The sequence below is a fragment of the Eleutherodactylus coqui genome, chromosome 9 (genome assembly GCF_035609145.1).
Source record: "Eleutherodactylus coqui strain aEleCoq1 chromosome 9, aEleCoq1.hap1, whole genome shotgun sequence".
Classification (NCBI taxonomy): domain Eukaryota; kingdom Metazoa; phylum Chordata; class Amphibia; order Anura; family Eleutherodactylidae; genus Eleutherodactylus; species Eleutherodactylus coqui.
The window spans coordinates 116,615,458-116,636,886 of record NC_089845.1 but is presented as its reverse complement, the minus strand read 5'-3'; the positions used below and the strand labels follow the sequence as shown (position 1 = coordinate 116,636,886).

General features: G+C 46.7%; 1 protein-coding gene across 1 annotated transcript; it reads left to right on the top strand.

Annotated features, from left to right (window-relative positions):
* Window positions 1-5,658: 5,658 nt before the first annotated feature.
* On the top strand, window positions 5,659-18,919 carry LOC136578837 (polyadenylate-binding protein 1-like). The gene is made up of 15 exons (XM_066579014.1): window positions 5,659-5,873; window positions 7,531-7,724; window positions 7,800-7,915; window positions 10,347-10,483; window positions 10,586-10,680; window positions 13,163-13,300; window positions 13,376-13,471; window positions 15,022-15,291; window positions 15,578-15,674; window positions 16,640-16,750; window positions 17,234-17,388; window positions 17,541-17,550; window positions 18,454-18,510; window positions 18,593-18,723; window positions 18,827-18,919. Exons 1-15 carry the CDS (start codon window positions 5,681-5,683, stop codon window positions 18,917-18,919), a joined length of 1,893 nt encoding a protein of 630 aa, XP_066435111.1. The 5' UTR covers window positions 5,659-5,680.
* Window positions 18,920-21,429: the final 2,510 nt, after the last annotated feature.

The window sequence follows — 21,429 nt, the reverse complement described above, 5'->3', positions numbered from 1 at the left end:
GGAAAAAAATTTGGGCTGCCTGTGACCGTCCTCTGTGTACTGGGTCTCTGCTGGGGGTAGTTGTCCTAATTCATACGCAGCCAGCTAAGTGTTACAGCAGGCTTGCGCAAAATTCTTTCCTGCCTCTGCTGTGCGTTCCGTAAGCGAAGTCAGCCTCCAACCACAGACCAATAAGCGGCACATTTAATTACAGCGTTCTGTTTCTGCACTACTGGTAATACACCATGCTGAGGGGTAGGCCTAGAGGACGTGGATGCAGGCGAGGACGCGGAGGCCCAAGTCAGGGTGTGGGCACAGGCCGAGCTCCTGATCCAGGTGTATCGCAGCCGACTGCTGCGGGATTAGGAGAGAGGCACGTTTCTGGCGTCCCAAGATTAATCTCACAATTAATGGGTCCACGCGGTAGACCTTTATTAGAAAATGAGCAGTGTGAGCAGGTCCTGTCGTGGATGGCAGAAAGTGCATCCAGCAATCTATCGACCACCCAGAGTTCTGCGCCGTCCACTGCAGCAACTCTAAATCCTCTGGCTGCTGCTCCTCCTTCCTCCCAGCCTCCTCACTCCATTACAATAACACATTCTGAGGAGCAGGCAGACTCCCAGGAACTGTTCTCGAGCCCCTGCCCAGAATGGGCAGCAATGGTTCCTCTCCCACCGGAGGAGTTTGTTGTGACCGATGCCCAACCTTTGGAAAGTTCCCGGGGTCCGGGGGATGAGGCTGGGGACTTCCGGCAACTGTCTCAAGAGCTTTCAGTGGGTGAGGAGGACTATGACGATGAGACACAGTTGTCTATCACTCAGGTAGTAGTAATTGGAGTAAGTCTGAGGGAGGAGCGCACAGAGGATTCGGAGGAAGAGCAGCAGGACGATGAGGTGACTGACCCCACCTGGTTTGCTAAGCCTACTGAGGACAGTTCTTCAGAGGGGGAGGCAAGTGCAGCAGCAGGGCAGGTTGGAAGAGCCAGTGCGGTGGCCAGGGGTAGAGGCAGGGTCAGACCGAATAATCCACCAACTGTTTCCCAAAGCGCCCCCTCGCTCCATGCCACCCTGCAGAGGCCGAGGTGCTCAAAGGTCTGGCAGTTTTTCACTGAGAGTGCAGACGACCGACGAACAGTGGTGTGCAACCTTTGTCGCGCCAAGATCAGCCGGGAAGCCACCACCACCAGCCTCACCACCACCAGTATGCGCAGACATATGATGGCCAAGCACCCCACAAGGTGGGACGAAGGCCGTTCACCGCCTCCGGTTTGCACCACTGCCTCTCCCCCTGTGCCCCAACCTGCCACTGAGATCCAACCCCCCTCTCAGGACACAGGCACTACCGTCTCCTGGCCTGCACCCACACCCTCACCTCCGCTGTCCTCGGCCCCATCCACCAATGTCTCTCAGCACACCGTCCAGCTGTCGCTAGCGCAAGTGTTTGAGCGCAAGCGCAAGTACGCCGCCACGCACCCGCACGCTCAAGCGTTAAACGTGCACATAGCCAAATTGATCAGCCTGGAGATGCTGCCGTATAGGCTTGTGGAAACGGAGGCTTTCAAAAGCATGATGGTGGCGGCGGCCCCGCGCTACTCGGTTCCCAGTCGCCACTACTTTTCCCGATGTGCCGTCCTAGCCCTGCACGACCACGTCTCCCGCAACATTGTACGCGCCCTCACCAACGCGGTTACTGCCAAGGTCCACTTAACAACGGACACGTGGACAAGCGCAGGCGGGCAGGGCCACTATATCTCCCTGACGGCACATTGGGTGAATTTAGTGGAGGCTGGGACAGAGTCAGAGCCTGGGACCGCTCACGTCCTACCCACCCCCAGAATTGCGGGCCCCAGCTCGGTGGCGGTATCTGCGGCGGTGTATGCTTCCTCCACTAAAGCACCCTCCTCCTCCTCCTCCTCTGTCTCGCAATCAAGATGTGTCAGCAGCAGCACGTCGCCAGCAGTCGGTGTCACGCGGCGTGGCAGCACAGCGGTGGGCAAGCATCAGCAGGCCGTGCTGAAACTACTCAGCTTAGGAGAGAAGAGGCACACGGCCCACGAACTGCTGCAGGGTCTGACAGAGCAGACCGACCGCTGGCTTGCGCCGCTGAGCCTCCAACCGGGCATGGTCGTGTGTGACAACGGCCGTAACCTGGTGGCGGCTATGCAGCTCGGCAGCCTCACGCACGTGCCATGCCTGGCCCACGTCTTTAATTTGGTGGTTCAGCGCTTTCTGAAAAGCTACCCATGCTTGTCAGACCTGCTCGGAAAGGTGCGCCGGCTCTGCGCACATTTCCGCAAGTCCCACACGGACGCTGCCACCCTGCGCACCCTGCAACATCGGTTTAATCTGCCAGTGCACCGACTGCTGTGCGACGTGCAGACGCTTTGCGCTCGGAAACGGAGGTGGGGGAAGACAGTATGTCGCTGGATAGTCAGAGCACCCTCCTGTCTATATCTCAGCGCGTTGAGGAGGAGGAGGAGGAGGGAGAGGAGCATGAGGAGGAGGGGGAAGAGACAGCTTGGCCCACTGCTGAGGGTACCCATGCTGCTTGCCTGTCATCCTTTCAGCATGTATGGCCTGAGGAGGAGGAGGAGGATCCTGAAAGTGATCTTCCTAGTGAGGACAGCCATGTGTTGCGTACAGGTACCCTGGCACACATGGCTGACTTCATGTTAGGATGCCTTTCTCGTGACCCTCGCGTTACACGCATTCTGGCCACTACGGATTACTGGGTGTACACACTGCTCAACCCACGGTATAAGGAGAACCTTTCCACTCTCATACCCGAAGAGGAAAGGGGTTCGAGAGTGATGCTATACCACAGGACCCTGGCAGACAAGCTGATGGTAAAATTCCCATCCGACAGCGCTAGTGGCAGAAGGCGCAGTTCCGAGGGCCAGGTGGCAGGGGAGGCGCAGAGATCAGGCAGCATGTACAGCACAGGCAGGGGAACACTCTCTAAGGCCTTTGACAGCTTTATGGCTCCCCAGCAAGACTGTGTCACCGCTCCCCAGTCAAGGCTGAGTCGGCGGGAGCACTGTAAAAGGATGGTGAGGGAGTACGTAGCCGATCGCACGACCGTCCTCCGTGACGCCTCTGCCCCCTACAACTACTGGGTGTCGAAGTTGGACACGTGGCCTGAACTCGCGCTCTATGCCCTGGAGGTGCTTGCTTGTCCTGCGGCTAGCGTCTTGTCAGAGAGGGTGTTTAGTGCGGCTGGGGGAATCATCACGGATAAGCGTACCTGCCTGTCAACCGACAGTGCCGACAGGCTTACACTCATAAAGATGAACAAAGCCTGGATTTCCCCAGACTTCTCTTCTCCACCAGCGGACAGCAGCGATACCTAAGCAATACGTAGGCTGCACCCACGGATGGAAGCATCGTTCTCTATCACCATCAAAAACGGGGACCTTTTAGCTTCATCAATCTGTGTATTATATTCATCCTCCTCCTGAAACCTCACGTAATCACGCCGAACGGGCAATTTTTCTTAGGCCCACAAGGCTCAGTCATATAATTTTTGTAAACAATTTTTATATGTTTCAATGCTCATTAAAGCGTTGAAACTTGCACCTGAACCAATTTTTAATTTAACTGGGCTGCCTCCAGGCCTAGTTACAAATTAAGCCACATTAACCAAAGCGATTAATGGATTTCACCTGCCATCTTGGTTGGGCATGGGCAATTTTTCTGAGGTACATTAGTACTGTTGGTACACCAATTTTTTGGGGCCCTCGCCTACAGTGTAATCCAATAAATTTTTTGCCCACCTGCATTAAACTGACGTTACATCAGCTGTGTTGGGCACTGCAATGGGATATATTTATGTACCGCCGGTGGGTTCCAGGGAGCCACCCATGCTGTCGGTCCACATGGAGTTGTAACTGCATGTGTCCACCTCTAAAGAACCCCAGTCTGACTGGGGCATGCAGTGTGGGCCGAAGCCCACCTGCATTTAACATGACATTACCTCAGCTGTGATGGGCAATGCAATGGGATATATTTATGTACCGTCGGTGGGTTCCAGGGAGCCACCCATGCTGTCGGTCCACACGGAGTTGTAACTGCATGTGTCCACTTCTAAAGAACCCCAGTCTGACTGGGGCATGCAGTGTGGGCCGAAGCCCACCTGCATTAAACATGACATTACCTCAGCTGTGCTGGGCACTGCAATGGGATATATTTATGTACCGCCGGTGGGTTCCAGGGAGCCACCCATGCTGTCGGTCCACACGGAGTTGTAACTGCATGTGTCCATTTCTAAAGAACCCCAGTCTGACTGGGGCATGCAGTGTGGGCCGAAGCCCACCTGCATTACGCATGACATTACCTCTGCTGTGCTGGGCACTGCAATGGGATATATTTATGTACCGCCGGTGGGTTCCAGGGAGCCACCCATGCTGTGGGTGCACACGGAATTCCCATTGCAGCATGTAACCCAGGAGAAGTGTCAGTGGAGTGTCATGCAGGCAGTGATTGTGCTTTGTTGGAGGTAGTGTGGTGCTTAGCTAAGGTATGCATTGCTAATGAGGGCTTTTCAGAAGTAAAAATTGTTGGGAGGGGGGTCTCACTCTTGCCGCTATTGTGGCTTAATAGTGGGACCTGGGAACTTGAGATGCAGCCCAACATGTAGCCCCTCGCCTGCCCTATCCGTTGCTGTGTCGTTCCCATCACTTTCTTGAATTGCCCAGATTTTCACAAATGGAAACCTTAGCGAGCATCGGCGATATACAAAAATGCTCGGGTCGCCCATTGACTTCAATGGGGTTCGTTATTCGAAACGAACCCTCGAGCATCGCGAAAATTTCGTCCCGAGTAACGAGCACCCGAGCATTTTGGCGCTCGCTCATATCTAGTCATTATTCCTATAGAGCTTCCTGTTGTTATCTAGTAGGCTGAGGACAGTGAAGGTTCTCCACAATGCCAGGACTCAGGTGAGAAAACTTTTTTGCATATACTGTGGTACTTTGGTGCACCACCTAAACTTCTGTAATTCTGTAGCATAGATGTAACTGGCACTGGAGATTCTTCACATTGCATACAGTCAATGCCACGGACAAAGGTGCCAATTACATTCATTTCCCCAAACAATAATGACAGGCTTCATTTATCGGCTACAAATGTAAGTATATTGATTAAAGTACAACTCTTCTTTCACAGGTGCAGACGTGTAGGTGACAATCTGTTGTATTTCATAGGGTAATAGCCGTGTGCCCCAGAAAAGCAACAGCCATGTTTCATGTGCTCAGACCAGTAGTAACTGCCATTGCGTCGCATGGGCATCAGTTGGCAGACTCACACAGGCCTGTGGCAACTGACAGTTTACCAGAGTTACCAGACGTGGTCTTCAATAGACTCCCCCAGCAACACAGAGACAAGGTAACTACAAACAAAATAATGACATTTCTTTCTTCTACAACCAGCGCCACTCCCTGGACTATGTACGGTATTGCAGCTTAGTCCCATCCAAGTGCACTGCAATACTGTACAACAGTGGTGCTGTTTCTAGAAGAAGGCAGCCATGTTTTTCTAATCTCATTTTACTTCTCACTCAGTACTTTTGTGGAGGTGATAAAAAGCCCCCATTGCTACAATCTACCAGATCTTAGAGTGTGAGTCCCACAGTGTTTAAAATGTTGGGAAGATGTACTTTTCAATGTGTTTTCTCTACAGCCTCCTTTATTTTAGCGACATCAATAATGCCTGAAAGCACTCTCGGCTGCAAAACAGCGTCTCTATACATCGGCGACCTTCAGTATGACGTCACTGAGGCAATGCTGTACGAAAAGTTCAACCCTGTCGGTAGCATATTGTCCATCAGAGTATGCAGAGATAGGATCACCCATCAATCCCTTGGCTATGGATACATTAACTTCCAGGAGCTGGTGGATGGTAAGAGCAGCTACATGTATGTTTAAGACCAGGTGAATAGGAAATCGTATGGCGCACTTTCTTTTAATACACTAGTTAGAATTCATAATATATAATAAATTAGTTTTACTTTACCATTAAATATATCTATATAAATCATAACGAATTCTAAATGAATAATGACATTTGCTAAATTACTATAGATGGAAGCAGAATTACCAGCATGTCATTCCTATTGCGTCCCCCTCGGTTACTTGTGATACATTGTATATAATTTGTGTTTTCTGCTAGTTTTCTGTTTCATGTTTTCAATGGGCACACAAGTTGTATCACGTTCAAAATGATCACCACTGTTGCTGCAGGCAGCCGTTTACACTGAGGGGCAATGGCGACTGGCCCCCATTCCCCATCAGGTCCTCCTTACATGTTAGCAGAGCACATGCATCTCCAGGCACTGCTGCATAAGGAGCAGCCATTAAAATAAATATGTATCCAACGCCGCCACTGAAATCTTCTAGTCCTCTAGGGCAAGGACATGGATCTTGGCTTTATCTAATGAATAGGGTTCCAAGGAGAATGCCATCTTTTAGGCCAGATTCATGCATTGCATCTCACAGCTTACGGACACTCATCATATGGTCTGATCTCCATGGACCTTCCATGCACATGTCTTATTTTCACCTGTGAAAATGAATGAAAATAGGAAATGCAGTCATTTTTTTTTCATGTGGACCCCATATTTTGGGGCCGGGTGCTGCATGTCCATTCCACATAGGGGTCACGGCCCAAAAATAACAGGCACTAAAGTGGGTGTTCACCCTTGAATATTATGTTGCTTTTTATAATATATCTAGCTCTGTCACGTAAAGTGCTATTGTCATTTATTATTATTTTTTTAATGCAATTTAGGCATTTTTAAGACCTTTTCCAAATATTTCATTACCAGATTTAGGATGCTTTTATTTGAAATTCCCTCTTGAAGGCCACCTCTATCCTCCTGAGTAATACAACTGCTGAACATTGCTACGTGAAATCCGGCTTCAGCTGCATAGACGTTAATTACAGCAGCTTGCTATGGCAGACCCTTGGCTTCGAGTGTTCTTAGATTCCAACACTATTACTGGCACGCATCTGGAGATACTACGTTTTGCCTTTGTTTCAGTAGCGAATTCATCCACCATAGCATGTAGCGTTCCTTCACAGTGAGCCCGCTCCTTGAGACCTAGTACATTAGGTTTTAGCTGGGTGCGCTGAAAAGAAGTTAAATGCAGCTAATTGCTAAAGGTACCCTTACATGGGACAACTGTTAGATGCATAAACGCCTAACAGTTGTCCCGATGACTATTGCTCATGTACATCGCCTTCCGCCTTCATTCACTGCAAACAGGCAATTGTTCATAGACTCAACTGATTCCTTTGCGCGTGCGCCGGAGCTTGGCTGCAAAAGATTTGGACTTGTCAATGGATGGGGCAGTACATTGGATCAGTGCTTAGTTCCATTGTCTTGCAGTGCTGGGGTCCTGGGTTCAAGTCCCACCAAGGACAACATCTGTAAGGAGTTTGTATGTTCTCCCTGTGTTTGTATGAGTTTCTTCTGGGTACTCTAGTTTCCTCCAGACAGACCCTTCTATTACATCTTACCAACTCTTTAAAAACCACACTTTTCCTTTTCCACCAGCTGAACGTGCTCTGGATACAATGAACTTTGAAGACATGAATGGCAAGCAGATGCGCATTATGTGGTGTCAGCGCGACCCATCCTTACGAAAGAGCGGGGTTGGAAATATATTTATCAAAAACCTGGATAAATGTATTGATAGTAAATTGCTGTATGACACATTCTCAGCCTTCGGCAATATCCTGTCTTGTAAGGTGAGGCCACCTAAATGTACACATCTACGCAGTCTGTATGGTGATAAGGCAATGTATTAATATGAGGTCTTACAGGTCGCTTGCGATGATAATGGATCGAAGGGATATGGGTTTGTACACTTTGAGACCCAAGAGTCTGCCCAGAAGGCCATTGATTCGTTGAATGGTATGATCCTAAATAACCAGAAGGTGTAAGTATAATTTCATCTAAGAATTCCCCTTGATGTCAACAATATAGCTACACAACTAGTTACTCAGTCACAGGATATGCCATCTGCGACCCCCACCTATCGGGATAACATGGGTCCTCTGAGCCCCGTTTTGACCAACACCTCTAGGGCTCCGGCTATCAGACATTTGTGACATATCCAGTGATAATCTCAGCCATATAACGGGCCAAAATTAAATCATTTTGTGTATCTGCAGCATTTTTTAACCAAAATCTACAACAAAAACACGTTTTTACCAATACTGACTGAGGGCTTAAACACTTAAACAGATGGGCACATGCGCTAATATGCTCGCCGCTACGGAGCGTATTAGTGCATGACCCTGTCAAAAATCTTTTATTTTTTTTGACAATTCAAACTCAGTGATATTGCGCCCGTGAGTTTAAAAAAAAAAACGGGAAGATAGACCTGCCCTCTCTTTCTTGTATGTAGAGATACTATAGGCGAGAAAGATAGGGCAACTCCCATCTTTTCTTGCATGTAGTATTAACGTGTGAGAATCCCGATAGTGAAAACAAAACCGTTGAAATCAGTGCTTGCGCTTCGTCCCGTTTTGTGACTGTGATGTTCTTGGACGCAAAATGGGACAAAAATACACCCATTTGTTTAAGCCCTTCCATCTTTTTGCAGATTTTTTGTCTTGTATGGCCGTATCCTTAGGCTGCATCCGCACGCGCTATAACATCATCGCTACGATGTGAAACCCATGGTTTCCAATGGGTTCTTTCACATGAGCGTCGTTCTGTAGCCATTATTTTGTAGCCCGTTTGAAAGAGTTTCATGCACTTTTTACAAGCTTTTTGGGAGCTTTTATTTCTTGTCATGCATTTTTTTCCTATATAAATAAATGCACCAAAATTGAGGAAAGACGCCACAAGAAAATGCACTCTTTGTAGTGCATTCCGTAACTCCCCACTAACCTACAGCTAACATCTGGCTGCGGCGCTTTTTGCCAAACAGAAAACATGGTAAAAATGCCAGGAAATACTGTTCCCCCCCCCCTTCCCCGCATAACGTTATGTGTAAGACCACCCTGGGGGCTTAAACAGATGGGCGTGTTTTATTCCAGTTATGCGGCCATGATACCTGAAAGAAAGCCATTGATTTCAATGGTTTAGTTTCCACTATTGGGATTCTCGCACGTTATTACTACGCACGAGTAAAGATAACGCAGAACCTATCTTCACACTTTTTATTTTAACCCTTTCCAATCCACTGTCTGACGTCTGAAGACATTCTGATTGAAGGCTGTACAGCTCCAAAGTCAGAAAACGTCCGGCAGGATATTCTTACTATATATTACTGGCCGCTCTGTTGTCAGGGGGCCTCTCCAGCATGTCCCATATCTCAGTACTGGCTCTAGCCAGCAGATGGTGCCATTGTATAAATACAGAAAGAGAAAACCCCCTAGGAAACCCTGAATTCAAAATTGGATTGCAAAGGGTTAAACTCACACACAGTAAAGCGGAGCTTGAATAGTCAAAAAAACCCAAAACGCAAAACCCAATTTATGCGCTAATACACTCCGTAACAGCAAGTGTGTTAGCACACGCTGCATGCGTTTTTGCCCTAAGGTCTCCTGCCCACTTGCGTTTTTCTTGCGCGTTTTTTTTTTCCACGCGATATCGCTGCATTTTTTTCACTCAATTGTCATTGGGACTTTCTAATGTTAAAAACGCATCGTAAAGCACCAATTTGTTATGTGTTTTTTTTTTACATTAGAAAGTCCCATTGACAATTGCGTGAAAAAACGCAGCGATATCGCGTGAAAAAATGTGCAAGAAAAATGCACGTGTGCAGGAGCCCTTAGGCTGAAATCCCAAATGCAGTACTCTGTTGATGTGTATGATGCCACTCCAACATCCATGGTCCAATACATTTTTTTTTCTTCTTGGGCCTATTGTCCAGGGGCAAATTTGAATTCCGGAATCTGGGTGGGGCACCCGCGCGGGCGATGCGCAGTTCAAGCTTCCCATAGGAAGACATGGGCGTCCGCAGCTGAATTAAAGCGTGTGGATTTGTTTTGCGGATCTTTTGGTCAGAAAAACAAATCGCAGTATGCTTCATTTTGCTGCGGTTCCCGCATGGACGTCTTCCCTTGAGGTCAAGGGAAGCCGTCCGACCTACGGCACATCCGCAATTCAATTGCGGATTCCGCAGGAAAGCAGAAGGTTAAAAAAGAAAAGATCTTTACTGCGCATGTGCGCTGGCCGTCACTTTCGCACACATACGCAGTGAAGACCCCGACAGGTAAGGACGGTCCTCGGCCGTCAGCATTGTCAGATTCCGCTGCGGGCTACCGCATGCGGAATCTGATCCGCCCATGGACATGAGGCCTTAGTCTTCCTGTCCTTAATAGATAGATAGACTATTTTTTGTATTTTCTGTAAAGGTTCATCGGACATTTCAAGTCCCGCACGGAACGAGAACCTGAACGTGTTGCCAGAGCTTTGTTCACTAATCTTTACATCAAGAACTTTGGGAAAAATATGGATGATGAACAGCTCAAGGAATTGTTCAGCAAATACGGTAAAGACTCTGTGTGTAGCCGCCATCATTATTAGTCTGACATAGTTATGCGGTATGTACTGAACTGACTCGTTCTAAATGTCTGCCATGATCTCACTTCAGGGCCTACACTCAGTGTTAAAGTTATGACTGATGCAATCGGGAAGTCCAAGGGATTCGGCTTTGTCAACTTTGAGAAACATGAGGATGCATTAAGAGTGAGATAGAGACTTACAAACTTATCTGTCAGAACTGTTATCTTTTCTGTTGCAGGTTGCCCAGTTGTAAAACATTTAAAGTTCGGTTATATTCCTCCATTTTTTTGGATTTAATGGGGCATGGGTAGGCACTAGAGATGAGCGAACGTACTCGTTTAGGGCGATTTCGCAATTGAGCACCGCTTTTTTTCGAGTAACTGACTACTCGGCCGAAAAGATTCGGGGGGCGCCGGGGGTGAGCGGGGGGTTGCAGAGGGGAGTGGGAGGGGAGAGAGCTCCTCCCTGTTCCCCACCTCTACCCTCCGCTCACCCCCGGCGCCCCCCGCATCTTTTCGCCCGAGTAGTCAGTTACTCGAAAAAAGTGGTGCTCGATTGCAAAATCGCCCTAAACGAGTACATTCGCTCATCTCTACTAGGCACCCATCCACTGGATGAGTGAAAACTGCTAGATTAGTAGGGCTCTGGCTGCTGGCACCCTTTTCAATCTCAAGAATGAGAGTCCCATTTGCCCCACATTTGGTCACAACAGTATCACTGCTCTGAGCATAGTAAATGGTGAGCTGGCTGCGCATGTGTAGTGCCAACTTATTCATTTCAATGGGGCTGGCAGAAATAGCTTATTTTTATCAGCCCCATTCAAATGGATGGAGGAGCAATGCGCATCCGCGGACAGCTCACCATTCTAAGTTCAGTCACTCATGTCAGCACTGCAATGCAGCTGGGAGTGGGGCAAATGGAACTCCCCCATTCTCGTGATTGGTGGGGGTATCAGTGCTTGGAATACCCACCGATCGGCCAATGACTACTTTTCGTTACAGGAATACCCCTTTAAAGGAGTCTTCCTATTTGGAATATCTTCAGAAATATCTGATAAGTAGGGGTATCACCACTGGAACTCTCGCCTATATGAAGAATAAGGGTTGCAATTCTTTATTCAGCAAGCTGAGATGGTTGGCAGTGTCCATCTAGAGTAGATAACCAGAAGGAGAGGTGACCATGCATGTGAGCAGAGTCATTTATGGACAATCTATGGACAGATGATAAAAGTTGATTTAGGTACAACCCCTTTAAATGGAGTATTTACATTCTACAACCCCAATTCCAAAAAAAGTTGAGACTCCGTGTAAAATGTAAAGAAATGTAAAAAAAAAGAGCCGGAGCCGCGGGAGAGGTGAGTGCGAGAATTCTTGCAGCGGGATCTGACCTGGCCGTCTGCAGGCAGCCTTACTTGTATTTGTGGATTGCATTGTTAACTGTGCTCACAGACAATGATGTTTGGAAGTATTCCTGAGCCCATATAGTGATTTACATTACAGAATCATTATTGTGTTTAATGTATTGACTCCTGAGCACTCATAGATCTCAAGCATCCAGTATTGATCGACGGCCTTGTCACTTGTGCACATGAATTTCTCCCGATTCTCTGAATCTTTTGATATTATGTATTGTAAAAGGTGGTATATTAAAAGTCTTCATAATTTTACATTGAAGAACATTTTTCTGAAATTGTTCCATAATTCTGAGATGCAGTTTTTCATAGACTGGTGAACCTCTGGCCTTCTTTGCTTCAGAGAGACTCTGCCTTTTTAACATGCTCTATGTATACAGTCATGTATCCTCATGATAGGTCATCAATAGATGATCGATGGGGGCCCACTGCTCGGGATCCCCTCCAATCAGTTGATCCTCTTGCTCACTATCAGTGCAGAGGAGCCAGGTGTCTGCATTGGAGGTCGAATATGGAACTTTAATAGAAAGGCTTTGCTAGCATGGAAATCAATAGTAAATGCCCAGAATGCCCCTTTAAGGCTACGCGACTTTTGGCCACAACAAAGGTCACGCAACTAAGGATCGTTGTGTAGTCCCGCAATTTCACACTCACATTGAGGTCAATGGGAACATAGTTAAATTTGCAGGTGACCACAATCCTCAGGTTGCAAAAAGTCCACCAAGGTTGGATTTTTTTTTGTAATCAGCGACTTTCTGCATGACTCCATTGATCTCAATGTGGGTGCGAGGTTGCAGGGGCTACATGTCACAGCCAAAGTCGCCGTGTAGCTCTAGCCCAAATTTATAGATTCTTTATAATTCGTTTTCATATAAAATAACCTAAACCCTATAAAATACATTGTGGAATAATATAGGCCAGAATAGGTATACAGGTATAAGAAAGAATACAAGAGTTAGAGCAGTTTAAATCCGACAGACCTAAATAATCATTGAAATCAGTCGTAGTTCCAGGCTTGGATACTGTCCATACCTTTTGCCTACTTCACTTCAGGAGTTGTTCATCTTTCATTCATTTCTAGTGCAAATTGACTTTATGCACATGGCCCTTTTAAAAGCTCTATGCATGAACCATATATTTAGTGCCAAGTATGGGATTAGATCCTCTCCTGATGCAGGCTCTAACAAAGGCTGGTCTCCTTGGTAAGAGATCCTGTCCTTGGGAGTAAAATAACTATTCTCCTAATTCCATAAGGCTACAGATGAAATGAACGGTAAGGAGGTGAATGGTAAGCCCCTTTATGTTGGAAGAGCCCAGAAGAAGTCGGAAAGACAAGCTGAACTTAGGAGGAAGTTTGAACAATTAAAGCAAGCACGGATCGCCAGATGTCAGGTGAGCAGCTTCACTTCACTTGTGTAAGTATTTGAGAAAATGTCCAATTTTATAATGAGCATTTCGTTGTTTTAGGGCATCAATCTCTACATTAAAAACCTCGCAGATTGCATTGATGACAAACAACTGAAACAAGCATTTTCCCCCTATGGCACCATCACCAGTGCAAAGGTGAGCTTAGGTGGTGTCTGCTCCAATTCTTTCCAAAGTCACATAAAAAAGGAGTCTGTTAGATGATTTACGCCTACCAAATTACATATGATGCTTGGTAAGGGACCTTCCCCAAAGGCCTCCCCCTTGGTGCTGATTGACAGCAATGGCGGTTTGTTATGTCATTGTGTCAGCAAAAAAAGAGAGTAGCAAGTTTGTATATAAAAACCTCCGCGCACCAACGGGTAGCCAAAAGGGGGATTTATATACCGAACATTATTAAGCAAATAATATATAGAAACACAAATTCAAAAACAATTAAAAACGTGTTCAGACAACACTGATCAAACTTCAACACAGCCATTATAAGGAACCTTTCACACGGGACGGAATCATGCCACCGGACACGCCAAATCTGCAGCTGTGGAACTCCACTCCAAAATCTGCAGGTCTAACTGTGGATTTCGGTGCAGAATATACTGTGGTGCAGCCTATCCATCCCATGTGAAAAGTCCCAAATAAGCGATCTGAGCACCTCCAACAAACCCCTAAAAATGGCATACAAACCACAAAACTGACAAGTCAAGAAATGAGAATCCACATATTTGTAAGGTTGGATTCAGACGGGCGTCAGCGTCTTTACGTTCGCCCGCTGCCAATGTAAAAATGTGTGAGCAAGCGCACAACTCTAACATTTATGCGCCTGTTCAGAAGGCCTGAGCCCAGTGCATATATGCCGAGCATGCAATGCCAGGCGGGGGGAGAACTGTGTTCCCCTTCCCTGCCCCTCGCCAGCTCTGAGCAAAGGGAGGAGGCACCTCTCCGCCCCTTGTCTGCAGCCAGCAATAGGAGGGGATTGGACGAGGCGGGAGCTTAGCAATTAGCTACGCCCCCATCCCTCCCCCTCCCATTGAAAACAACCGGCAAGGGGTGGAGAGGAGAAGAGAAGGGGAAGGAAGTGTAGCAGTCCCTCCCACCTCCCCTCTCCAGCAGCTGTCATAGGCTCCCATAGGAGTCTATGCAGTCGCTGATGTATTCCGGCCAGGACTAGTTTTTCTGGCTGGCATAAAAGCGCCCGGCGCTATATTGGCCGGCTGGGAGCTTTTACGCCCTGGGAATACGTCCATCTGATCAGCCGCTCAGCCAATCACAGCCAGCGCTGGATGCTCAATCACAGCCATTCATCCATGAATGGCTGTGATTGGAGCAATCCATGAATGGCTGTGATTGCACAGCGAGATCACGTGGGCCGGCGGCCACTGGCGAAACTAGTAGCGGCCGACTAAAGTAGAGGAAAAATTCTGCCTGGAAAAATCGGCGAAACTGGAAACCGGCAAAAGAAGAAGGCAACAAAATTAGAGGTATGACTATGAACGACCACAAGGGTATATGTCCATGTGTTTCTAAGTCACCTACAAGCTGCTGTGGGTAGTAGGCATAAATGTTCTGCCAGATTCCCTTTAATGTCATCTACATAACCCAATGTGAATGCCCTTAGGCTGAGGGGATATTTTTTATTTGCCTATACTTTGTAAGGATGGCAGAATGTTTACTGTGAACTAATATTTCAGGTCATGATGAATGGAAAACACAGCAAAGGCTTTGGCTTCGTCTGCTTCTCCTCCCCTGATGAAGCAGCCAAGGCCGTCACAGAAATGAATGGTAGGATTGTAGCCTCCAAACCCTTGTATGTGGCTTTGGCACAGCGCAAGAAGCAACGTCTAGCTCTTCTAGCCAACCAATTCACGCAGAGGAGGAATCATACCCAAATGGTACGGGACCCAGTCATCAATACTTACCAGCCATCACCACCCAGCTATTTAATGACACCTGCTCCCCAGGTATGCCCCCAGATCATAATCTGCAGAAACTTTACATGCATGGAAAGATTATTTTGTTAAATAGGTTGCCTAAAATTAGATAAACATGTCTGCTGTCTTCCAGAAATAGCACCACACCAGTCCACAGGTTGTACCTGGTATTGCAGCTCAGATCTATTGAAGAGAATAGGGCTGGATTGCAATACCACACAACACCTGTAGACAGGTGTGGTGCTGTTTCTGGAAGAAAGCAGACGTGTTTTTCTAATTCTATACAACCCCTTTAAATCCTTGTTTTTATTGTTAGGCCCCGAACCAAGCTATATACTACCCTGCTGGACAGATACCACAAGCCATGCCAAATCCTAGTTGGACAACACAAGGTGGGCTCACTGCATCATGGGGTTAGAGTACGCATTACAGTTTTCATCGCTATTGTGCATAGATGGTCTACTATGTTCCTTGGCATTCTTCAAGATCTGGCCTTGCTGAAGGAATACACAGCTAAAAGCCCTTCAGAGATAATGCTTTCCATGGCTGCTTGCTACAACATACCGCAGACATATGCAAGTAGAATGCCTGTATTATTGCATGCGTCTGTCACTGACTCCCAATCAGGAATCCCCTTGCACTAAAAAGTGCAGTCAGGTTGATTGGGAGGGAATGGGGGGTGCGTGGGGGTAAGGGAATAAGAAACATAACAAGAAAAGTTTACAAATCCTCAATATGGCTGTATTTACACGGCCGATAGCAAGTCACATCCGTGCAAAACTCACTCGGAAATAGGACATGCTACGACTTTTCCATCTCGCAGCATCACCCATGTAACTTGACCCATAGCAAATAATAGGGTTTTTTTTCGTGTGAGTTTTCTTTGTCTCGCAACGCACAAAACCTGCATGAGAATATCGGCTGTGTAAATATAGCCATCTGATTGATTTTTTTTTAATGCTGAAACTTTGAAGAGTTAAAGGAGTTTTCTGGTGATAAACTATTAATGGCCTATTCTCAGATAGCCACTGATCTGCTACTGATGGCCTTTCTGCTATTCAACTTTTGGCTGGGCTCTATCGGTAGCAGACAGCTCCGTTCTTACTGCAGTGGCCCAGCTTGGTATTTCAGGCCAAGATCTTATTTATTTCAGTGGCAGCAGTGCCTGCCATACCATGCTTGGCCACTGCACAATGTATGGAGCTGTCTGCTTCCAATTCCGTATGTGGTGACAACAACCCAACAAACAGCTGATCAGCCAGGATTGTAGGCGGCAGCACAACCCCACCTGTTAGTTATTGATGATCTATTCTGTGGATAGGTCTTTAGTTTTTAAATCTTGTTTAATAAGCTGAATTATCCAGTTGCTTTTCTACAGCATTCCAGAATATGCCAAGAACCATTAGACTTGCTGCTCCCAGACTAGCAACCTACAGCCCAATGAAGCCAGCGGCTTTGGCCCCACAAATTGCACCAGTTCAACGTTTCAGTAAGTGATTGCAGATAATAGTCTAGCACTTTTGTACTTTTCTGATGCCAGGGTCTATATAGTAAAACTGAAATGAATGACACTACTGTATATCTGAAGAGCCGCATCGACTCATCCTAATTTCATTTTGTACTTCTCTTTATGACATATCTAAAGATTTCACCTGGATTCATGGACCTTGTGCTTTATTGTACCAAGGTCCCACATCAAGGAGAAAGTCTGTGATAAAATCTGCATGTGGATCTTGTTGCAGCTTTTTAAGCAATGAATGAATTCTGCTGTGAAAATCTGCAAATTTCCATCTTCTGCTGTGGATTTTTTCCACTAAGTGAACAGGGTTTGTTAAAAGCCATTGACTTACATTGTACTGTACAATGCTGTGGATTTACGGCATCATTTTCTCTACTGTGGTATAATCAGTGCCATTGTTTGCATTTTTTGATGTGTTGTAATTTTTCTATGCAGCAAATATTGCACAACCAGCAATTGAATCCCATAGCACCAATGTTGCTGCGGCAGCCGGCTTAGCCCCCTCTGTGTGCTCCGTTCCTCAGTATCAGTACTCGGGTCCAGTTCTCAACCAGCAACAGCTCATTATTCAGCCTCAAGTTGCCGTACAGCAGGTAAGCATTTTACTAGTGCTACCCTATGTAAATTATATCTACAGGTTCCTTCTCAACTAAGGTCCTACTGCTTTTTAGAATGACGAGAAGACACAAGGGACGAGAAGACACAAGGAGGGGCGAAAGCGGGCACAAGGAGCTAGGTAGTAGAGTTTGGGAGAGTGGAGTCAGGCAGAGGTAGTTACCTGCTTTCCCTTCTGCCCCTGGGCTGTCTGTTTCCCCTTTTTGCAGGGACACAGAGATAACCAAGATGGCGTAGAAGATGAGCTCACATGGTGGGGGCCAAATTATATAACCTGGAGGCCGGGTAGGGCCCAAGGAAATAAAAGGTAGAAGGTGCAAAAGAGGGCACAGCCCACCAGAGGCAGATAAAAGTATGGGCTAGGCAGGAAGGGGTACAATGGAGCAGAGCCAAGAAACCCACCCTGCCCTCTTGAGGAGCTGCACAAAGGGCATTTTGAAGGAAAGATTGTCTTTCTCGCAAATGTAATGTATAATACATTGTCGATTGTGCAACAAATCACGGCACTGTTCTCTGGTGAAGCTACCAAAAGGTCCCCACTAGGCAGGGCAATACTGCTGTCAGCAGCAGAGCCTGGCGTCAATGGGGGAGGCTGCGAAGATATTTAGGCAGGCCTTGGAGGAGCCAATGTTAAGCCAGGTCAAACTGGCAATGCGGCTGTGGAAGGCTGCGGTTGAGGTTGGTAGAAGCAGGCTAGGTAGCCGAGGGCTCTGCCCATTTGGTAAGGGCTAGGGCAGGATATAGGACAGTCCCAGCAGCCCGTAGGTAAGCCAGCTAACAACTGGTGAGGGCAGTCCCTTTATGACAGTGCATATTAAGTCAGGCGGCAAGCCAAGGCTTGACTCGATTAACCTTAAGATGACTGGGCTCTCCAATTGTAATTGGTTGTAAATAAATAAAAATGTGGTTCTGACCTCGGTCCTTGTTCTTCCAAGTAATGCAGTGGTGTGTTTCCATTCATCAGAGCTGGTTGGTCCTCAAGGGACGATGTGCGTAGCAAGTCCCTGCCTTATGCATTTTCTGTATTTTTTGCCAGCAACCCATTGTCCTTCCAGAAGAACCATCGTCTACTTCTACCCCTCCTCTTCCACCAATCGACCAGAAGCAGATACTGGGTATGTAAAGCTGTATAGTACTTCCATACCATGTGTACTGTGTAAGAACATAAGACATGACGTCATGGTTTTTTAATTTTAGGTGAGCATCTCTTCTCTCTTATTCAAGCCATGCACCCAATGCTGGCCGCTAAAATTACAGGGATGTTGTTGGAACTTGATAATTCTGTAGTTCTCCACATGCTTGAGTCACCAGAATTTCTCCGCTCCAAGGTACAACCATACTCCCGTGTGCAGTGTAATGTATAGTTTCTTATACAGGCTATCACAACCGTGGCGTAAACGTCTGGTGTTAACATGTGATCTCTTATTTCAGGTTGATGAAGCTTTTGCTGTGCTGCAAGTCCATCAGGCTCAGCAAGTGGTGCACCAAGTCGTAAACAATGCTGTTGTAGTGGCGGCCATGTGATATGCATCTGAGATGTAGCACGATTCTTTCGCGACTTAAAGGGCTTGTGCAGTGGGAAAAAAATTCTAAAAACAAGGACTACTTTTACTGTTTTAAACTAACAATGAGCTATATTTATCTAATAAATGTCCTTGGTGCTCCATTTCCCCGCCACTCCGGTCCCCTTCAGTCCCAATCTACATCCAGGCAGCTTGATCATGGGCTATTAAAGCATGTGACCACAAGCACGTGACTTCTGTGGCCAGTCACAAGCCTCAGCATTGATACTGCACACTGAGGAGGAGATTGAATAGAGTGATGCCGTTCCATTCAGCTTTAATTGAGCGGATGGAGATATAGCAGTCGAGAGCTTGTACTTAGCTTTATCCGTTAGCCCCATTGAAATAAATGGTGCAGTGCTGCAAATGCAAGACTGTCCCTCCATAGAGTATGACGTCAGTGTGGGTGGCTGCAGTGAGCCCCTAGTGACAAGTAGAGGGGGACGTGGGAGCCCCGTTCCCAGGATCGCTGGTGGCCTCAGCGGTGGTATTCCCCCTTTTTTTTTAATCACCTATCATATGTATAGTTGATAAAAGTCTACCTTGGGATAACCCCTTTAATCTTCGTTCTTCCTCTGTGATCCACAAAGAGAAATGTCAGATATTAGAGTGGATTTTCTCAGTGCATCCATTCTAAACTCAGGCGAAAGGGCTATGAACTCAATATATATCTGCTAAAAAACTCTGTGCCATTGATTGGAAGAGAGATGCTGATATACAGGGCTCTCCTCCAACGTCAAATCCCTGACAGTCTTTTCAGGGGGTTGAGCAAGTAGCTTACTACACCCAACTTTGGTTCAGGTGGGCCGTACAGCGGACACTTTGCACCTGTTATTTTAACTCCTCTTGGGGATCTTATATATGCCCGTGTCTAAAAAAAGCGCCACTGTCTCATGATAGTGCCAACTTTAAGGAAGAGTAGAACGGGGACTTCGATTTCAATAAGTTTAAAAAAATCTACAGAGTGATGATAATTAAATTAGAGGTGTTCAGAGATGTTTTCTTGGGTTTTGCCCCATAGTTTTTTCACTGGAGACCCCTGAACACCTCTATTTTCATTGTGATCACCTGTCTATAAACTCCTTCAGCTACTGACATCTCTTTGGGTTTGTTCGCATCATGTTTATGCCATATAGTGCAGGTATTAAAAAAGTATACTGCAAAAAAAAGGATGTGTCCATTTGTAGGTATTTACTAGAAATAAACATTTACTATTCTTCTTTTATATATGAACCCAGTTGATATGCTTCGATTATTTTACAGGGCGTGCCCAATGTTGAACACCATTTTACATGTAATCTAGTTGAAAATTTAAAGTTTTTTTGGCGTTTAATATAGGTTGCCTATCCTATGGGCCCATTTACATGGGACGAGTATTGCGTAAACGATGCCTGACACTAGTCCCCGTGTATACTCGCTCCCGTGCTGTTACACAGGAGCGAGTATTGTTGGAACGCTCAGAGCGTGGCCAGTATGGAGGCGGGGCGGTCGGAGAGTGCTAACCCCCACGCCCGCCTCCATTTACTCTACGCAGCAGTCGCTCAGTACTGAACGCAAAAAAATGGAGAATGCTGCAATTTGTTTTCCGGACCAAAAGGTCCGCAAATCAAATCTGCATGCATCTCCATGGGCAGCTCGATTTGTGGATTTCCCGCGCGGGTGCCGTGTGCGGATTCAGCAAATCAAATTTGCCCATGGACATTGGGCGTAAGTGTGAACAAAAAAAAGTAATGCTACAACAGAGTAAATGATGACACAGCTGCAATGCAATACAACTGGCCTGACTGATACAATGACCTCTTTAAAGCAACCCTCTGGCCCTGGACAAAAAAAATGGCCAAACTGCTTCTCTGACTACCTGATGCACACTGTGTATAAATATGCATGATTAGTTTAAGACTACACACTGCTTTGATTGGCCATTGGCCATGGGCAGTCAGATCAGCATGTAGTGATACAACATACTATAGAGCCATGTGCCGTCATACGATGCTGTTGGGCGCTGTATGTTCTCGACTAGAAGTGATGCAAGAGTCCTGTACATACTGCATCTGATGGAGCATGCTACAGTCTATTCTCTGTATGATTTGTACAGAATGTAAAACAAACGAGACGTGTGGCGGTACAATACAGTAAAGCGTCCATCTACATTTACATGTGCCCTACTATGGCACTGAAAGAATGGCTGTGTGCATGAGGCCTAACGTATCTTGTACTCATCCCAACCTACAATACATGGACAATTCTGCTGGTTGCTCTGACAGCCCCTAGGCCTTACACTATCTTCATATCTGCGCTCGAGGCTCAGTTTGCAGATCTAGCAAGAACTCTAGGACCAAATAGCACAACATGATGCACAACTTTGTCCAGGAAATTTCCAAGCAACATGCCGAAAACCAGAGAGACCCCATTATAGTTGCATGGGACTTTGGGCATTTTTTTCTATTGAGGATCTATTGTTGCAGATGGTGG

What these genes read in the sequence shown, in the direction of transcription:
- LOC136578837 (XM_066579014.1), top strand. Translation starts at nt 5,681, where the DNA reads ATGCCTGAAAGCACTCTCGGCTGCAAAACAGCGTCTCTATACATCGGC. An exon ending in ATCCTAAATAACCAGAAGGT is followed by an intron (nt 7,916 to 10,346) that starts GTAAGTATAATT and finishes TTTTCTGTAAAG; the next exon opens with GTTCATCGGACATTTCAAGT. An exon ending in TGGGCTCACTGCATCATGGG is followed by an intron (nt 15,675 to 16,639) that starts GTTAGAGTACGC and finishes GCTTTTCTACAG; the next exon opens with CATTCCAGAATATGCCAAGA.